At 35.4% G+C, this 19,050-nt stretch overlaps 3 protein-coding genes across 6 annotated transcripts in view; 2 read left to right on the forward strand and 1 right to left on the reverse strand.

Annotated features, from left to right (window-relative positions):
* Positions 1 to 983: 983 nt before the first annotated feature.
* On the forward strand, positions 984 to 2,593 carry LOC131931001 (uncharacterized). The gene is made up of 3 exons (XM_059287677.1): positions 984 to 1,369; positions 2,140 to 2,434; positions 2,582 to 2,593. The coding sequence occupies exons 1-3, from the start codon at positions 984 to 986 to the stop codon at positions 2,591 to 2,593; spliced, it is 693 nt and encodes a 230-aa protein (XP_059143660.1).
* Positions 2,594 to 3,088: 495 nt separating this feature from the next.
* On the forward strand, positions 3,089 to 7,826 carry LOC131931008 (lysosomal proton-coupled steroid conjugate and bile acid symporter SLC46A3-like). The gene is made up of 6 exons (XM_059287691.1): positions 3,089 to 3,332; positions 3,962 to 4,157; positions 5,321 to 5,546; positions 6,071 to 6,154; positions 6,737 to 6,890; positions 7,244 to 7,826. The coding sequence occupies exons 1-6, from the start codon at positions 3,097 to 3,099 to the stop codon at positions 7,290 to 7,292; spliced, it is 945 nt and encodes a 314-aa protein (XP_059143674.1). The 5' UTR covers positions 3,089 to 3,096; the 3' UTR covers positions 7,293 to 7,826.
* A 6,992-nt stretch (positions 7,827 to 14,818) lies between these two features.
* Positions 14,819 to 19,050, reverse strand: part of LOC131931006 (uncharacterized) — a 28,449-nt gene continuing 24,217 nt past the window's right edge. For all 4 annotated transcript variants that reach the window (XM_059287687.1, XM_059287689.1, XM_059287688.1 and 1 more), the window contains exons 12-14: positions 17,636 to 17,695; positions 17,213 to 17,331; positions 14,819 to 16,408 (exon numbers count right to left, since the gene is read on the reverse strand). In XM_059287687.1, the coding sequence (XP_059143670.1) occupies positions 16,244 to 16,408; positions 17,213 to 17,331; positions 17,636 to 17,695 (344 nt within the window). In that variant the 3' untranslated portion in view covers positions 14,819 to 16,243. The remainder of the gene's footprint in view (positions 16,409 to 17,212; positions 17,332 to 17,635; positions 17,696 to 19,050) is intronic.

A 19,050-nucleotide genomic window follows, 5' to 3' on the forward strand; every position in this document is an offset into this window, starting at 1 on the left:
AGTTTGAGGTCCAGTAAAACATGCACGTTTCACTATACAACTGGACAGCTCTAAAAGAAATTCCGCGAGTTGAAGCACTATTGTGTGATGCATGGAAGTCTTCCATGATGCTAGTGATGTGAAGAAGTTGAGATTTTGGGTGCTAACGATCTACGGATCAACATATTCACGCGAGCAAGCGTTTTCTTGCATGAATTTAATACAAAGAATAGAAGCCAACTAACAAATAAAAATCAAATCTAGAGGCGTGCTTGAAACTGAAAACAAGTTATGAGCCAGGTTTAAACAAACTTTCAAAAGGCATGCAAGACCAAACTAGTGTAAATAGTATTCAATAATTTAAGTTATATACTTTGATTACTGATTTTATTATTCTAGCAGAGCTAGATAAATACTTTGATACTAAAATACTTTTTGTGCGAAACATGAGTATGTTTTCATATGAATAAATATTATTTCATATTTAAAAGATATTTAATTTAAATTATATATATATATATATATATATATATATATATATATATATATATATATATATATACATATACATATATATATATATATATATATATATATATATATATATATATATATATATATATAATCCTAATCAATTTCATAATATTGATATAAACGTTAGTGGCTCTTTAAAAACTGGGAAATTAGGTAAATTGTAACTTTTGGCTCTTCCGTCTCAAAAGGTTGCCGACCCCTGTTATACACCAATCACATCACAGTATAATTCAACATGTCTGTATGTAGAGGGATAAAAGGGATAGGGGGACGAGATTGGTGGGTTGAACGTTTTTCGTGATTGTCATATTGATTAAGATTTAATTATTCAAATCAACAAAACAAGCAATATTTTAATTATCTTTTTTTTTTCTGTCACAGGAAATTTTCTAGACTGAGGATAACTCTCTACACCATGTCATGATAAAAGTAGAATAATTCATTAGAAGTATTGTCTCCCTTGCTCCATCATGGCATCGAGGTCGCACAAAGAAAAACATGAACAGCTCCGTACGACAGCTGACATGCTCCACGAAGACGACGACTACCAAAACACAGGACAGCCGCCCACAACAGCCGTCTCCGTCAACGACAGCTTCAACGATGACGACTGCACCTCGTCAACAGAAACCCTCATCAAGAAAGACAACTCACAAATATCAAACCATCAAAAGGGACACAACTCCATCGAGGGCAATCCGAAAGGTTCCCTTGAGTTACTTCCCTTTATTCTACTGAACATTTATTCGCTGTTTGTCAGCGCGGCCTATCGTATTTTCTCCCCGTTGATTGAGCAGTACATCTACCAGAGGTACTCTACGGAGCTGCTGGGTAATGCTAGCGGGCAGACGTCAAGGTATCTCATACTCACTTTACTGTCGTGTGTGTTGTGCTAGGCAGGTGTGGTAATCATTGTTAGCAATGTGGTAGTTCTAGTGGCTGGTAGATGGTTGTTGAAGCTAGGTTGTGGACAGAGTTTCTTCCAGGCAACTCTTCGGAGGGGGGAGGGGGTGGGCGAAGAAAGTCTATCCCCCACCCCCTGATCGAAATGGAATTTGTATAGAAAACATAGTGTCAGGGCCCCACCCAGAAAATTGAGTCCGCCCCCCCTCCGAAAATATCAAGTGCCCCCCCCCCCCCCCCGAAGAAGATAGCCTGAAAGAAACACTGATTGTGGGTGGTAGTAGGTTGTGGATAGTGGTTGGTTGTGGATGGTTGTAGTTTAATGCAGATGAGTCTCAATGAGTCAACTCAGCTCTGATGGGTACCTGATTGACGTTGGGGAAATTAAAGGCGGCTGGGCATAGTGCGACCATACGATCCATTCATCAAGAAACACATGAACCCAACTTCATCTGTCCGATTGATCGTTAGACCTGTAATGTGAGCGCTTATATACTGGATATTAAATTAAGTTAGTTTCTAACTAACAAGATGCTCAGTTTGTATGAAATAAAGATAAATGGGCTATTGCCTAATTCTCGTAAACCTAGTTATATTTACCTCCCTTGCCTATCAGCATGGGTAGATAGATATAATCAAAGTTTACAACCAGATGGTTGATATTAAGTTTTAAATTAACATAATTAACTAGCAACCGGTACCATATTTCTCTCCCTACCCCAGCAACCCATGCGTCAACGTGACGTCAGGGAACTCCTCCACTGACCCCGTGACCCAAACCATCCAGGATATGACGTCAGAGCTTATGATGAACCTGGCCATGACGTCATCGTGTCTGGGGATCCTGGGCTGTCTGCTGATTGGCGCCATCTCCTCCCTGGTCAGCAGGAACTTCTTGCTGGCACTGCCCACCTTCTGCTGCATGGTCAAGAACGCCCTGCTGTCGGTCATCGTGTTCTGGAACCTTGACCTCAAGCTCTTGTATGTGGGATACGCCGTGGAGGGAATTGGGGGGAATGTAAGTAGGTGAAGTAGAGGAAAGGTGTTATATAGTAACTCAACTCTACCTTATTTTAAGTAGCTGGGTGTTATATATTGACCCATATCTACCTGTGTTATAGATTGCTGGGTGTTATATAGTGACCCATATCTACATGTGTTACAGATTGTTATATAGTGACCCATATCTACCTGTGTTATAGATTGTTATATAGTGACCCATATCTACCTGTGTTATAGATTGTTATATAGTGACCCATATCTACCTGTGTTTTAGATTGCCGGATGTTATATAGTGACCCATATCTACCTGTGTTTCAGATTGCCGGATGTTATATAGTGACCCATATCTACCTGTATTACAGATAGCCGGATGTTATATAGTGACCCATATCTACCTGTATTACAGATAGCCGGATGTTATATAGTGACCCATATCTACCTGTATTACAGATAGCCGGATGTTATATAGTGACCCATATCTACCTGTATTACAGATAGCCGGATGTTATATAGTGACCCATATCTACCTGTATTACAGATAGCCGGATGTTATATAGTGACCCATATCTACCTGTATTACAGATAGCCGGATGTTATATAGTGACCCATATCTACCTGTATTACAGATAGCCGGATGTTATATAGTGACCCATATCTACCTGTATTACAGATAGCCGGATGTTATATAGTGACCCATATCTACCTGTATTACAGATAGCCGGATGTTATATAGTGACCCATATCTACCTGTCGGATCTGACCCCACGGGACAAACGACGGACCGTCTGGCTGTCTTTCCTGGAAGGTGCCAAAGGTGTCGTGTCCAGCATCCTGCACTACACTACTGGTCAGCTGATTGTGTCCACCGGCTACCTTATCCCGTCTCTCATGTCTGCCAGCTTCATGGCGCTCGGGTAGGGCAGACATTTTAAGGACGTTTTAAACAGATGTTTTACAGACACTTTTACAGACATTTTACAGATGCTTTAAACATGTTTTACAGATATTTTACTGATGTTTAGGAGAGATTTCACAGACATTTTTACTAATATTTTTACCGACATTTTACAGACGTTTTACAGACATTTCTACGGTCTTCTTTTAGTCATTTTGTACAGGGCTACATTTCTCAAACGTTAAATGAACTAAAAGCTCAGACCCCCCCTTCCCCACCCCCGAAAACATGCCTGGAAGAAACTCTGGATATAAACAGGGTTGATGTGTAAAGTTAATCTCAGTCGACATTTCTAACACACGTTCTGTTCCACAGGCTGATATTGACATTTGTAACACACGTTCTGTTCCACATGCTGATATTGACATTTGTAACACACGTTCTGTTCCACAGGCTGATATTGACATTTGTAACACACGTTCTGCTCCACAGGCTGATATTGACATTTGTAACACACGTTCTGTTCCACGGGCTGATATTGACATTTGTAACACACGTTCTGTTCCACAGGCTGATATTGACATTTGTAACACACGTTCTGTTCCACAGGCTGATATTGACATTTGTAACACACGTTCTGCTCTACAGGCTGATATTGACATATTTCCTCCCCGACCGTCGACCACGCCTGGGTCAACAGAGGGAGAAATGGTCCTTGCGGACTTACGTGAAAAATTTAACGTCACCTTTCAACAAATCTCAGGAGAGGAGGGTCAAACAGATGATTGGACTGGCGCTGTTTTCTTTTTTTATATACATGGTCGCCATAGTGGGATACTCAATGGTTAGTTTGTGGGCATCGTAAGGGTGTTAAGGGTTGGTTTGTGGGCATTGTATCATATGGGCATTGAGGGTTGGTTTGTGGGCATTGTATCGTATGGGCATTAATGGTTGGTTTGTGGGCATTTTATCATATGGGCATTAATGGTTGGTTTGTGGGCATTGTATCGTATGGGCATTAATGTTTATTTGTGGGCATTGTATCATATGGGCATTAATGGTTGATTTGAGGGCATTGTATCGTTTGGGCATTGAGGGTTGGTTTGTGGGCATTGTATCGTATGGGCATTGAGGGTTGGTTTGTGGGCATTGTATCGTATGGGCATTAATGGTTGGTTTGTGGGCATTTTATCATATGGGCATTAATGGTTGATTTGAGGGCATTGTATCATATGGGCATTAATAGTTGGTTTGTGGGCATTGTATCTTATGGGCATTAATGGTTGGTTTGTGGGCATTGTATCGTATGGGCATTAATGTTTATTTGTGGGCATTGTATCGTTTGGGCATTAATGGTTGGTTTGTGGGCATTGTATCGTTTGGGCATTAATGGTTGGTTTGTGGGCATTGTATCGTTTGGGCATTAATGGTTGGCTTGTGGGCATTGGATCGTATAGGCATAAATGGTTGGGTTCTGATTATTTATAAGTTTAATTGTGGGCATCGTAATATTGGTAGTCTATTTTTTATGCTTGGTTTGTGAGATTCATTGAATATATTGTGGGTTTATAACTCATCTTTTGTGGCCATCAATGGACAGTTTTCTAGCATTTAACAGTCAAATCCGTGTAGGTAAATAAAGGTCAGTTTTTGGGAATCCAATAGTTTTTAGATAGCATTTTAAAGTAATGCTAAATAAAATCAGTATTTGGATAACAAAGAGGACAGTTTGTATGACCCGACATGCCAATCTTCCTAAAAGCCTCTAATTCCAAACAGGCATTTCCTCTAACATTACCGCTGATCATCTTTGTTCTACCTCAGGTGGGGAACATGTGTAAAATTATACACCCGCTATACACAGGTTTAATTTACAAATTGTATACCTGACCCCCTCCCCCATCCCCCATGGAGTTAAAATGTTGTACCTGATGACCTGTTCTTTAAACTCCCCCCCCCCCACCCCCAGATACAAGACCTGTACCTGATGACCTTTGAACTCCCCAGATACAAGACCTGTACATGATGAACCACCCCTTCTGCTGGGATGCCGTCAAGATTGGCTGGTTCCAGACTGGGCAGCAGATCACCTACAGCCTGTTCATCATCATGGCCGTGCCTCTCCTGATAGGGCGCCTCCCCGGGGTGTTGCTGGGGGTGCTGGGCGCCCTCACGTCTGTCGGCTCGTGCGTCATGTTTGCTGTGGCGTCAAACGACGCGGAGATTTACTCGAGTAAGTAGCGGTTACCTCCCCACTAGATTACATACCATAATCTAAATCGACATCATCATCCCCTACATAACAACCCTAACGCCACGGTTGTAGAATCAGCATAAGCGACAGTGCACCTTTAATCGGATCAAACTTTACATGGCTTACATTAATTGATCTTGATAAATTGACCTAGCGATTCATCGGGCAGATGAAGTAGAGTTCATTCATTTCTTGAACTCTGCATATGAAAGGATGGTGTGATCAAAACTATGCCTAGCCACCTTTACTTTCCCCCACATAAGACAGGTACCCATCAGAGCTGGGTGGACTCTTGAACGTCCCACATGTATAAGTCCAAACGATCTACCATTCGACCCCTCTGTACCTTAAAAATTGTCAATTTGATTGTTTTTTTTAAACAAAGCTCTAACTTTAAAAAAAAAAAATTGTTAACTTTTAAAGAATGAATTGTATAGTCCCACCTCTGTATTCCCTAGTTGAAAATTAGCGACGTTTTCACATGATAATTTTTTCTCATCCAGTTATCCTTCTGTCCATCGGCATGGCTCTACCCCTCGGGGTCATCAGGGGGGAGACGTCACGGCTCGTTGGAGCCGAGCCGCAGGGTAAGGATGACGTCATTGGCGTTACGACTTATGTCGGCATTTTTTGTAAATATTTAAAAAGGGTTCATTATCAACATCTTATCACTCCCAGGGCTGTGGGTGGTTGGGGAGGGGGTTGAACTTATGTGACGAGGAGTAACAAGTGGGAGGAGGGATTCAAAAGTTTCATTTTAAAATGTGATTTTAACTAAATTTTAGCACTTCTTTTCTTTTTACTTTTTTAAAAAAAGCTTTTTTTTTTTGTAACTTGTTATGAAAATTAACGTGGAATAGATTGGGATTTTCAATTTCATAAAAATGTTTATACAAACTGAAAATAGTTATGACAGTTCAAAGGGAGATTATTCGATTAATATTTACACCAAAGTATTTTAGACTGGTTATATCCCTTTACAGAAATAATTTTATTTTTTTAATAGACAGGGAGGTGACATCGTTTTAGGAAGAGATTTTTTGTAAAACAATTATGTTGAACATGGGAAGAGGGAGTAAAAAAAATAGGCAGAAAAATGTTTGTCATTTGGACAACCTCAACCTACATCGTCATGATCGTTGTTTACAAGAATATTTCTCTGTCCCCAGGTTCCCTGTTCTCCCTGCTGGGTGTCTGTGAGAGTATCAGCTTTGTGGCGGGCGTCCCGGCCCTATCGCTGTACAGCGCGTCCCTGGGGGTGTACAGGGGGCTGACGTACCTCGTCATAGCTGGGGTCTTCTCTATCGTCGCCCTGGCCCTCAGGTTTGTTGATTCTATTCGTACAACAGCTATGTCCATTGGTTCTGTTCTTACAACAGCTATGTCCATTGGTTCTTACAACAGCTACGTCCATTGGTTCTTTTCCTACAACAGCTATGTCCTTTGGTTCTATTCTTACAACAGCTACGTCCATTGGTTCTATTCTTGGGCTTGTGCCTGTTATTGAGATAATTCAGGTGTAACATGTACCCGGCATAAAATATCAAATTGTAAAATTGTAGCCATCCTAACAGATGGGCTCTGTTTCACCTGCGTTGTGCGGTCCATTGTATTCAATATTTTTAGTTGACTTTATAAGCCTAATTATGTTATACCGTGGTTATTTTATGTTTCAGTATCTATCACGTGATCTGGCGAGCGCACACGAAGCAGCATTCCCAGTAGACCGCCATTTTGTTTGTCTCATGTATGGCAACACTAACAGGAAGTTGCCAGATCCCTTGCATGTCAGCTGATCTACAACACACACCAAAGACGTCGTGTACAGATGCACATATTTTTAGGAGGATTGTGCTAAAAAAAATATCTATGCAACTACATTAGTTAAATTTAGTTAACACAAATTACTGCTGATATAACATGTAGTGATCCCAGGGACAAGAACAAGCAGTAGATAATTCAAACCAGGACATCACAATAACAGAAAAACTCGGATCTTATGGGATAACCCACACCAAAGACTAGTAAAATAAACTTGGACCATACTGAACAATAAAATAAAACATCTAGTTAAAACATTTTTAAAAAGTTTCCTCTGGCATGTAATTTACAGCGTCAGTTTTTACCTTGTCATTTTCGCTCTAGTATTAGTTTTCATCAGAGTAATAATTCTTCTAGATATTTACTAACTTTCTGAATTAAGCAGGTATTCAAAATAGTCCATGTGTAATATTAGATTAAGTGATAAGGGGTCGTCCATAAATGACGTCACACTCGTAGGGGGAGGGGAGTCCGTAATTTTGTGACGATGTGTGATGAGGGGGGAGGGGGGGATTCAGATATTGCGACGTCACATTTTTGCATTATAAAAAAGCAATGTTAGAAAACGAATTTTAGACGTTATTTCGCATTTTAGATAACTGTTTTAATAAATTGTAATAGTTTAGACAAGATTTTGGAAAAATATCGATGTTTTAAAAAAAATTCAACTGCAATTTTGAGGGGGGTTGTAAGTTGAGGTGTGACGTCATTTTAGGGGGGGGGGTCTGACTTTTTGTGACGACGTGTGACGGAGGGGAGGGGGGAGGTAAAAATCGTCAAAAAAGCGTGACGTCATTTATGGATGACCCCCTTAAGCAGGTATTCAAAATAGTCCATGTATAATATTAGATTAAGTGATAATGTACATTTCAATGCACAGTTTTATTACGCTTCTACGAGCTTTCATGATAACATGTTTAATTATAATTGTAGTCACGATTATTTGTACAACACCAATTGTAATAATTTTTAATTTCTAAAATAATTTTGTTTGTATTAGGCCTATATTGTAAAGAAATTATTGATCTGTTTGAATTTGAAAATTGTAAAAGTCTAAGCATATACAGATGTATTATAGGGCTGGTAAGTAGGTCACTAACCAGTTCTATGGCTCATGCAGGTTTTATTGAGCCGTAGAACTGGTTGTTGACCTACTTACCAGCCCTATAACAAACAGATTGACTATTTCCCCTACTGTAGTATGCTTGTCTGAAATCTTTTCATTATTACATTATGTCAATTAATTTTTTCACAAGGTTAACAAAACAGGTTGTGTTGTGATTTGTCTTTAATTGTGTTGTTTATTTTGTGTTTTTTTTTGGGTGGTTACGCTTTGTGTGATACATAAAACATACAAGAGATCTCATGAGCAACCAAAGCTTTTATTGAAGTAAGCAAGTTTGTTTTATTTTCTTTCAGAGATTTTGTAAATCTTGCTTTTTTAAAGGTTGTTATATTTGTTTCATTGAAATCTACAAAAAGTCTGTTTGCAGCCCTCTGAAAGTCTAGATAAAACATCATCCCTTGGAACTGAACATTAAAAGTTATTTTCACAAAGATTATGAATTTGTTCAATTTTTTTTACAGCTGGTAAAACTGAAAGTTTGTTGCGATCAGTAGAAAACTGAGTTCACTTCAGTACAACTGTACCAGCTAGTAGAATTGAAAGTTTGTTGCAATCCAAAAAAAATGAGTTCATTTCAATGTTACAGAACAAACACAACTGTACCAGTTAGTAGAATTGAAAGTTTGTTGCGATCCGTAGAAAACAGACTTCCACCTTAGCTTTACAGAACATTAACAAACACAACTTGACCAGTGATCTTTCTTTCCCTAAAAAATGAACACATTAAAAACATTTTTTTCATGGAATATTTATTTCGACTTTTATGTTCACAGTTTTTCAAAATTTTAAGTCTGTTTTTGTCGCTTTAAGATCTAAAACATAAATCCACATGTACCCACACTGTATCGTTGGTATAAAAAAAAATTATTTTTAAACTAGCCTACTTTTTCATAACTTTCAAACAGAAAGTTTCGTCAAACTTAACAGCACATTAATTTGAAAATAAATCATTGTGTGAACCAAAAATAACAATCAGATTTGGAATAGGAACAAGGTAGAGTTGGCCAAGACAAAAATCTAATTAGCTTGAAACAGGTCAAATATCTAATTAGTTTGAAACAGGTCAAAAATCTAGCTTGAACACAACAGCAACATTTTTCAATTGACCCTCAGGCTAAAAATAGAATTAGCTGGGTGACCTTGCAAATATCTTTCCTTTAAAAGTCAATGTGACCTGTTATATTCTGTCTGAGGGTCTCTGTGACATGTTACTATTAATAGCCTGAGAGAAAACTGGTTGCTGTTTCAATAACCTATCGACACATTCAAATATTTACATCTATGAATTCACAGATTTCTGCGTAGATGGTCCAAGGGCATTAACTGTGAAAAACTTATAGTTTGATTAGAGAAATCAAGAGTTGTGCGCCATAATACATCGCTTCATCAACTGCTTGCATAAAATATAAACCAGATACATTGATACAAATATTAATACAGTACAGGTATGTGGTTCTCCTTACACGTACATGTACACATACATGAGAACTCATGTGCACGTACATGATGTTGAATGTACACAAACAGGATAATAGTTTGCATAAACATGTACACAAACATGTAAACATTGTACACATACATGTAAACATTGTACACAAGCATGTAAACATTGTACACAAGCATGTAAACATTGTACACAAACATGTAAACATTGTACACAAACATGTAAACATTGTACACAAACATGTAAACATTGTACACAAACATGTAAACATTGTACACAAACATGTAAACATTGTACACAAACATGTAAACATCGTACACAAAATGTATATTGTACACAAACATGTATACATTGTAAACAAACACTGTACACAAGCCATTTAAAACTTTAGAAACAACCAAAGGTGGGGTTAAATATCACATTAGCAAAAAGAAAAAAACAGATTAGGTAAAACAATTACATAAGCGTATCATATAAACAGTCACAAGATGTGAGTTACTCACACAACCTAAGCAGGTCACCTTATGTGTATGTCACATTATGCATATAAGTATGAGTGCTCTACCATACAGCATCAACAGGATAAGTGGACTGCCTGGATGTAGAACAGCCACCTGATTTAAAACAATGAAAATGAGAATCTAGAAAGAATAATAAGCTCTTTACTTCTTGTAGATAGAGAGAACCGAATGTGCAAGCTATAACAGGATTAATTTTTTTTTTAATATAAAAATTATACACAGATTAAACTAATTCATAAGTACTAAGAAATAATACATTTTTTTCAGAATGTTTGAAATATAAATTTTTTTTTTGTCATTGAAAAGGTGGCTTAATCTCCAATATTAATGTGCCATCAAAAGAATTTAGAAGTCATCAGCTAATCTTTATCTATGCATACAAGTTACAAAATTAATTCAAATAAAATGCAGACTCATATCCTCAATTATATTGTTTGTGTTCATCACTGACAGAAAAAAAAGAAAAGTTGAATAAAAACTTGAATCTAAATAATATATAAAGAAAACAAATAATGATTAAACCCAATCCAAAGATAACAAACCAAAACCAAAGTGTCAAAATCTGAATAAACTTAAGAATGTTAAAATCATTTAATCATTAATAAATATTTAACCTTAAATCTATATGCTGAATATTTTTCGAATCTTCAACTGATCAAAAAATAAAAAAAGATTAAACTCAAACACCATGAACTGAATAAATGTTTGGATGTTATATTGATGAAATTAAAATTGAAAGAATATTCAAATGAGAAGCCACTGAAGCATGATATGGCTCAGAGATAAGCAAGAAATAAAATGTTTCGTTAAAAAAATCCTACAATCAATAAAGCTCTGTAAATAAATTTAAAAAAAAAACTACAACCAATTTAAGTTCTATACATTAAAAAAACCTACTATCATCTTCAGTTCAGTGACACAAAAAAACTATTAATTTAGTGGGAAAAAAGCAAAAAACTATTTTTTTTTTAAAAACTACTATTAAGTTCATTGAAAAAAAAACTACCATCAATATAAGTTCTTTAAAAGAAAGAAAAAAACAATATCAATTTAAGTTGAGTAAAAATATCCCCAGAAAAACAAAGTGAATAAAGAAAAACATTTTAATGAAAAGCCAGTTGCTTTATGGGACTATATGGGAGGTAACATTGAGGCTAAATGCTTTAAACCACATACACCCCATAATAACAGGGACAAAAAATGCTTTAAACCACATACACCCCAAAATAACAGGGACAAAAAAATGAAAGGCCTTGAAACACCAAGGTGTTATTAATTACTGTAAACCCTCCACAATAAAAACACCTTAAATTTATTTACGACAGGGGTCTCCAAACTTTTCAGTCCGAGGGCCGCATTAACTATCAAATTTCAGTTCGGGGGTCAGTTACTTCCAGGCATGTCTTTGATTTCTCTGGGCAAAGTTCCTCAGCCATCATCAATAAGCATTTTTTTCCGTGGACAAAAAGATTTCCGCGGGCCGGATGAAAGGACATCGCAGGCCGCATCCGGCCCGCGGGCCGTAGTTTGGAGACCCCTGATTTACGACAACAACTTAAATTTTTTCACGACATCAGTGAACCAATGGAGCAAATAATCAGATCTAACAAAAATCTATGTAAGAAGTCAGCTCTTCATAAAATAAACATCAGGTTGTTGTATTTGTATTCAGAAAATAGCAAATGAATCACATATTGTATAGTTGTAGCAAAATACTTCTCTACTGAATAGCACAACGCCATGTTGAGATAAGTAAACATGTTAGTGTATAAAGGTGGTTTGGCTTCGTTTCAAACAGCTACTGACTGCCTCAACTAATAACACTTCTCACAATTAGTGTATAAAGGTGGACTGGCTTCGTTTTAAACAGCTACTGACTGCCTCAACTAATAACACTTCTCACAATTAGTGTATAAAGGTGGACTGGCTTTGTTTTAAACAGCTACTGACTGCCTCAACTAATAACACTTCTCACAATTAGTGTATAAAGGTGGACTGGCTTTGTTTCAAACAGCTACTGACTGCCTCAACTAATAACACTTCTCACAATTAGTGTATAAAGGTGGACTGGCTTCGTTTTAAACAGCTACTGACTGCCTCAACTAATAACACTTCTCACAATTAGTGTATAAAGGTGGACTGGCTTCGTTTCAAACAGCTACTGACTGCCTCAACTAATAACACTTCTCACAATTAGTGTATAAAGGTGGACTGGCTCTATTTCAAACAGCTACTGACTGCCTCAACTCATAACGCTTCTCACAAGCAAAATGCCAAATTAAAAAAAAAAAATCAAGACATTGATTACGATCTGATTTGAGCAACATACAAAAAGCAATATCAAAAAGGAATCAGGTAAAAACAAATTGTTTTATCACTCTCAGCCCAAGGGCTGTGTGGAATGGTTTGACTCAGATAGAAAATAGTTTGATGCTACTGGGAGTTTTGATTTTTTTTTAAAAATCACATTATGCGAAATGCAAGTTATGATTTGATAACGAAAATATTCATAAAATATAACGCTATCATAGCAAACAATTATTGGCTAGGAGAGATAACTCTACCAGGCACAATACAGACTTTTTAACCAAGGGCGACAACAAAGTAGCTCAATTTCAACTAATCACAAATATATCCAGTAATACATTAGCAAATACCATACTGAAGGTTAATAATTGACATTATTAATACAAAATCATTTTTAATTATTATTCATGCATTAAATACAACACAATAGTTTTAAGTTTACAAAAGTGTTACAAGTCTTGATTAGTGATGGGTTAATAATAATATGATACAACCCCTTACTACAGACACTTAACCATACAGAATGTAATACAAGAATATTCATTGAAATAAAAATACATTGTTGAAAGATATACACATTTTTAATGGACTTTAAAATGGAGGGATTCAGTTGATTAAAAAATATTTTTAGTAAAATTGTGAAAAGCAAATCAATTTTAAAATAAATGCTAGCTAAAAGTTAATGAAAGTTCATGTGATATGAAAAACTTGATTGATATTGCATTAAAGTTGTTGAAATTCCTTGAAACAGAAATCATGTCTTTGAAATCAATGTGTTTGTTTAAAGTTCTTAATTATTTAAAAAAGTAAAACTGTTATATTTTTAAATGGGAATTAACTTATATAAGAGTGAATTCACAAGCTATTTTTTTTGCACAGACACTGTGGATTATTATTACTCACAAGCATGTGAGTCAAGTTTTCAGCAAAATTCTGAGTGTCATATTTATTATTTTTACAACAGAGTGATTTCATTTTTGTGTCAAATTTATTTAGTTATTATTTTTACAACAGAGTGAATTCCCTTTTTGTGAAGTAGTTTAAATGAGCCCTCACATTTCAAAATTAAGTAGCCTATGAACATGGTTCATAAACAACAATTTATTTAAATGGTGTTTTTTTTTTTTTTTACAAAATAAGAATAACACATAGTAGCAAAATACTGTATGCTCAATACCACAGTGTAATTCAAGGTTCAAGTAAATGACTTGATACATATACCAAAACATATCAATGATGTAACATTGCTTTAAACAGAATTGGGTAGTGTTAAACAAACATCAAAAAAAAAATTGAAAAAAAAAACAAGTCACAAAAAATTTTGTTTGGAATGTGATCATCACAAAATACAACAGAAGCAAAATGTCGTTTCAAAAGTTTTGAACATTTTTTACAAATGAAAAACTTTTAAATTTTAAAACTCAGAACACTGTAAACTGAAGGCAAAAATTCACTCAGCTCTTGGAAAATGAAAAAGTTCAATTAGATCTTAGAAACATGGAAAAAATTCAATTAGATCTTAGAAACATGGAAAAAATTCAATTAGATCTTAGAAACATGGAAAAAATTCAATTAGATCTTAGAAACATGGAAAAACTCAATTAGATCTTAGAAACATGGAAAAACTCAATTAGATCTTAGAAACATGGAAAAAATTCACATGCTTTTTTAAAACAAAACAAGTGAACAAATATATTTTAAATCACAACTGATGATAAAGTAACCAAACGAAAGAACACAACACCAACAAAACTAACCAGCATTACAACCACAGCAAGCAAGTAAAACACACTGGAAAGTTGAAATAGTCTCACAACCATTAGGTCACTGCACCAACATGTTTTAAACAAGAGAAATGGAGATTATTTTTTTTAAACAACAGAAAAACTTTATGGGCATGTGTTGATCCTAGGTGTACGTGTGACCTCCAAGTTGACAGATCTGACCTTCAGGTGTATGCATGATGACCCCCATTTATATATATATATATATGTTGAACCCCCCCCCCCCCCCCTAAAAAAACAGTCTGAACAACCTCAAGACAACACAAAACTCCTCATAAGTTCATTTAAAAATAAAATGGCAATATTATGGCTTTATAAAAGACACATCAAGAAATGGACAGACAGTAAACTTTGTATATCTTGAATGACTTGTGAACATTTACTTTGCATAAGTAGAAATTTGTGTGATAGATCACATGAACTTCAACCTCTAATGATAATTTTGCTTTATTCAGTCATGTGTTACAAATACATTACATCAAATATTCTAAAAGTAATAGTTTTAAAATATCAATAGAATCAAAATCTTGTAATTTCTCTTTCATTTTCTTTAGGCCACCACATAATTCAATGTTGTATTAAATTAATTAATACTAGAAAAAAAATGTGTTGTAGCTAGTTGAATAGATCTCAGTACTTTTATTCAAAAGTCTGGCCCATAATAAGTTTAGGTAAAAGGTCAAAGTTCATGGGCAACAAAAGACCATTTCAATAAAAAAAGATTGAAAACAAAACTACCAAGACTTGTCCTGACTATAAAGCTAGAGAACAGGCTCAAGTTTGCACTCAAGTTTGCAAGCAGTCAGCAGGATTAAAAAATAGAGCAGCTTCAAAACTCAGATCTACAGCAACAAAACAATTCTCAGAACTCTTCAGTCAAAGAAAAAAAAAACACTGTTCCAGACAAGAGATTTCTTGAAGAAAATGAGGATCTATTGAAATAGTGTGATCTTTATAACAATCTTTATAAAAGTGAAATCAAATAAAGTGACATTGTGATCCTCTCTGATAATGTGTGACTTGATATGGAATGTGATGACTGCTCAATACACAGTCAAATGAACATCAATGTAAATTTAATATCACCAAAATAAACAACAAAAATTGAAATGAATCACTTCTGTTTAAATATTTGTAAATTGAATTAAAACATTCAATTTTTATATTAAAGTTACAAACTTCACCAAATAAAAAAAAAAATAAAAAACCTTTTATTTACAATTATCTCTCTTTATCCAACTATAAAATAATTGTTTTAGGATGAAAACAGCACAAATTGGCAAATGAAATCATAGATTACACCTGTCCTCCAACATGTAGACTCATGTTTAAAATGAAGAAAAGATAAATAACTAATCCTAAAATCTCATTATTGTCATGAATTATATTAGAAATTTGAACCTCCATTTATTTCTTTAAATATTTGGTCTGCAATGCATAAGTACCAGCACCTACCGGTAAAACTACATATTATATAATTAATAAGCAATATAACAGCCATTCATTAATTCATAAAGAAATGGGTAATCAATTATAGTAATTTTATAGTTAGATGTATATATAAAATGCTTGCCTAATTCTATTATATCCATTTGTATTCACATGTAACGCCCAATTCTATTCTATCAATATTTTACAAACACCCATTCTTTCAGTTACCAAAAGACCTGGAGTTAATACAATACATTTTCTCGCCCATTCAAGGTGATACACTTTTGAACAATGGTCATAATTTCCGTGGCTGTTTTATCAATCATCTGTGAGAGTTGAAGCTCTGTCAGCTTGTGGATTGTTATATCCACCTCTTCCGTGAACATGTCATGTGTACGCTGCATCACCTGTCATTGTTCAGTTAAGACATTTAAGACAGCGTAAGCATAAAGCAGATTAATGGATACACTATGCTAAATCTTTCTAATTGGATGGTAAATCTAAATAGAAATTTGATAGAGATCTTTCCAAATAAATTTACACCTTGAGAAGATATAAGATGTCAACATTACAAGAATTGGACTAGAAACCCCAGGGGAAAAGTGGGCTGACGTAAACAGGGAGAAGGACAGTGGAAGGAGAAGAAAGGATTGGTGGGCTTATATGGGCTCAACTAAAGAGAGCCACCCAAAACAGAGTCAGGTGGAGAGGTGGAGAGGTGCAGCTGAAGCCTTTAGCTCCATAGGGGCTTCATAGGATTTAGTCACTTCTAAATTTATAACTATTTCTAATTGGATGATAAAGTAAAGTAAAGAATCCTCTTTACACCAAGCAATCCATTGGGCAGATTAAGTAGAGTTCATGTTTCTTGACCTCGGCATATGAAGGGAAGGTGGAAAAGGATGATAAACATAGATAAAAATCTGATTTTGTATTCCATGAGACCATGCCAATCAAGTAGTGCCCCTGACCCCTTATGTCAAATGTCCAACCAGCAGACCCTCAGGTGCTGTGATAGCCCCAGAGGAACTCTGGCATCACTGCACACCTCCAACATGACGCCGCCCTTCTTTACATGTAATTCTACAGAAGACTTCCCTGGAGTGTACTCAACAACTTCCCACTGATAGATTCTATAAATGGTGTAGTAACACATAAAAGACAAACAAACCCATTAGCATACACATGTACCACTCAGCCTCTAGACTAACCTCATTGCCCAGCCCACAAACAGAAGGTTTGACTGAAGATTGCTTAGCACTGTTGATACATCTAAAGCAGGACAAGGACTTGTAGACAACATTAGGGAACTGGCACGAGTTCAGGTACTCTGTTATAGACAGGAAATAGAAAGGTGAATTCACACATCTGGCTAGCATGTAAAACAAGGTCTATCTTAGCTTAATCTTGTTATACCTTTCATGAAATTTTTAAATGATGTTTTTACAGAATGTGTTAAATAAATATCAAATTGTTGCATCCATCTAACAGTAGTAAGGAAATTATCAAGCAAATGTAGTAATTACATTTTTAAATTTCTTTTTTTTTCTTTATATTTAATATTATGTATATAATTAAGGTAATACAACATTTTTTTTTTAAATTCTCTTTCTAAAAATAAAAAAAAAACCTACCAGTAAAGTTTGCAGTCTTGTTTACAAATCCTTTATCTGCATTGAAATGTATCAGGTGACCTGTGAGGATGCAAAAAATATAAACAATAGGTGAAATGTTATTACAATATCTAGGAAAAATGTTAATACAATCTCTAGGTAAAATGTTATTACAATATCTAGGAAAAATGTTAATACAATCTCTAGGTAAAATGTTAATTCAATCTCTAGGTAAAATGTTAATACAATCTCTAGGTAAAATGTTAATACAATCTCTAGGTAAAATGTTAATACAATCTCTAGGTAAAATGTGAATACAATCTCTAGGTAAAATGTTAATACAATCTCTAGGTAAAATGTGAATACAATCTCTAGGTAAAATGTTAATACAATCTCTAGGTAAAATGTGAATACAATCTCTAGGTAAAATGTTAATACAATCTCTAGGTAAAATGTAAATTCAATCTCTAGGTAAAATGTTAATACAATCTCTAGGTAAAATGTAAATTCAATCTCTAGGTAAAATGTTAATACAATCTCTAGGTAAAATGTTAATACAATCTCTAGGTAAAATGTTAATACAATCTCTAGGTAAAATGTTAATACAATCTATAGGTAAAATGTTAATACAATCTCTAGGTAAAATGTTAATACAATCTCTAGGTAAAATGTAAATTCAATCTCTAGGTAAAATGTTAATACAATCTCTAGGTAAAATGTTAATACAATCTCTAGGTAAAATGTGAAAACAATCTATAGGTAAAATGTTAATAAGATTTATACTTCTAGCCTAATGCCCATCTTAAGGTCAATCACCTTTGTATCCTAGATATCCATCCTTGAGGTCACCCACCTTTGTATCATAGATGCCCATCTCAAGGCCACTCACCTTTGTATCCTAGATGCTCATCTTAAGGTCACTCACCTTTGTATCCTAGATGCCCATCCTTAAGTCACTCACCTTTGTATCCTAGATGCTCATCCTTAAGGTCACTCACCTTTGTATCCTAGATGCTCATCTTAAGGTCACTCACCTTTGTATCCTAGATGCTCATCCTTAAGGTCACTCACCTTTGTATCCTAGATGCTCATCTTAAGGTCACTCACCTTTGTATCCTAGATGCTCATCCTTAAGGTCACTCACCTTTGTATCCTAGATGTCTATCCTTAAGTCACTCACCTTTGTATCCTAGATGCTCATCCTTAAGGTCACTCACCTTTGTATCCTAGATGTCTATCCTTAAGTCACTCACCTTTGTATCCTAGATGCTCATCTTAAGGTCACTCACCTTTGTATCCTAGATGCTCATCTTAAGGTCACTCACCTTTGTATCCTAGATGCTCATCTTAAGGTCACTCACCTTTGTATCCTAGATGCTCATCCTTAAGGTCACTCACCTTTGTATCCTAGATGTCTATCCTTAAGTCACTCACCT

Source organism: Physella acuta, unplaced genomic scaffold (genome assembly GCF_028476545.2).
Source record: "Physella acuta isolate Inbredline_101_S28 unplaced genomic scaffold, ASM2847654v3 ptg001874l, whole genome shotgun sequence".
NCBI classification, from domain to species: Eukaryota; Metazoa; Mollusca; class Gastropoda; family Physidae; genus Physella; species Physella acuta.

Excerpts from the sequence above, each read along its gene's own strand:
- LOC131931001 (XM_059287677.1), top strand. The coding sequence starts at position 984 with ATGGCATCGAGGTCGCACAAAGAAAAACATGAACAGCTCCGTACGACA. Across the intron at positions 1,370-2,139 it reads GCTAGCGGGCAGACGTCAAG|CAACCCATGCGTCAACGTGA; the intron begins GTATCTCATACT and ends TCCCTACCCCAG.
- LOC131931008 (XM_059287691.1), top strand. The coding sequence starts at position 3,097 with ATGTTATATAGTGACCCATATCTACCTGTATTACAGATAGCCGGATGT. Across the intron at positions 6,155-6,736 it reads CGTTGGAGCCGAGCCGCAGG|GTTCCCTGTTCTCCCTGCTG; the intron begins GTAAGGATGACG and ends CTCTGTCCCCAG. Across the intron at positions 6,891-7,243 it reads ATCGTCGCCCTGGCCCTCAG|TATCTATCACGTGATCTGGC; the intron begins GTTTGTTGATTC and ends TTTATGTTTCAG.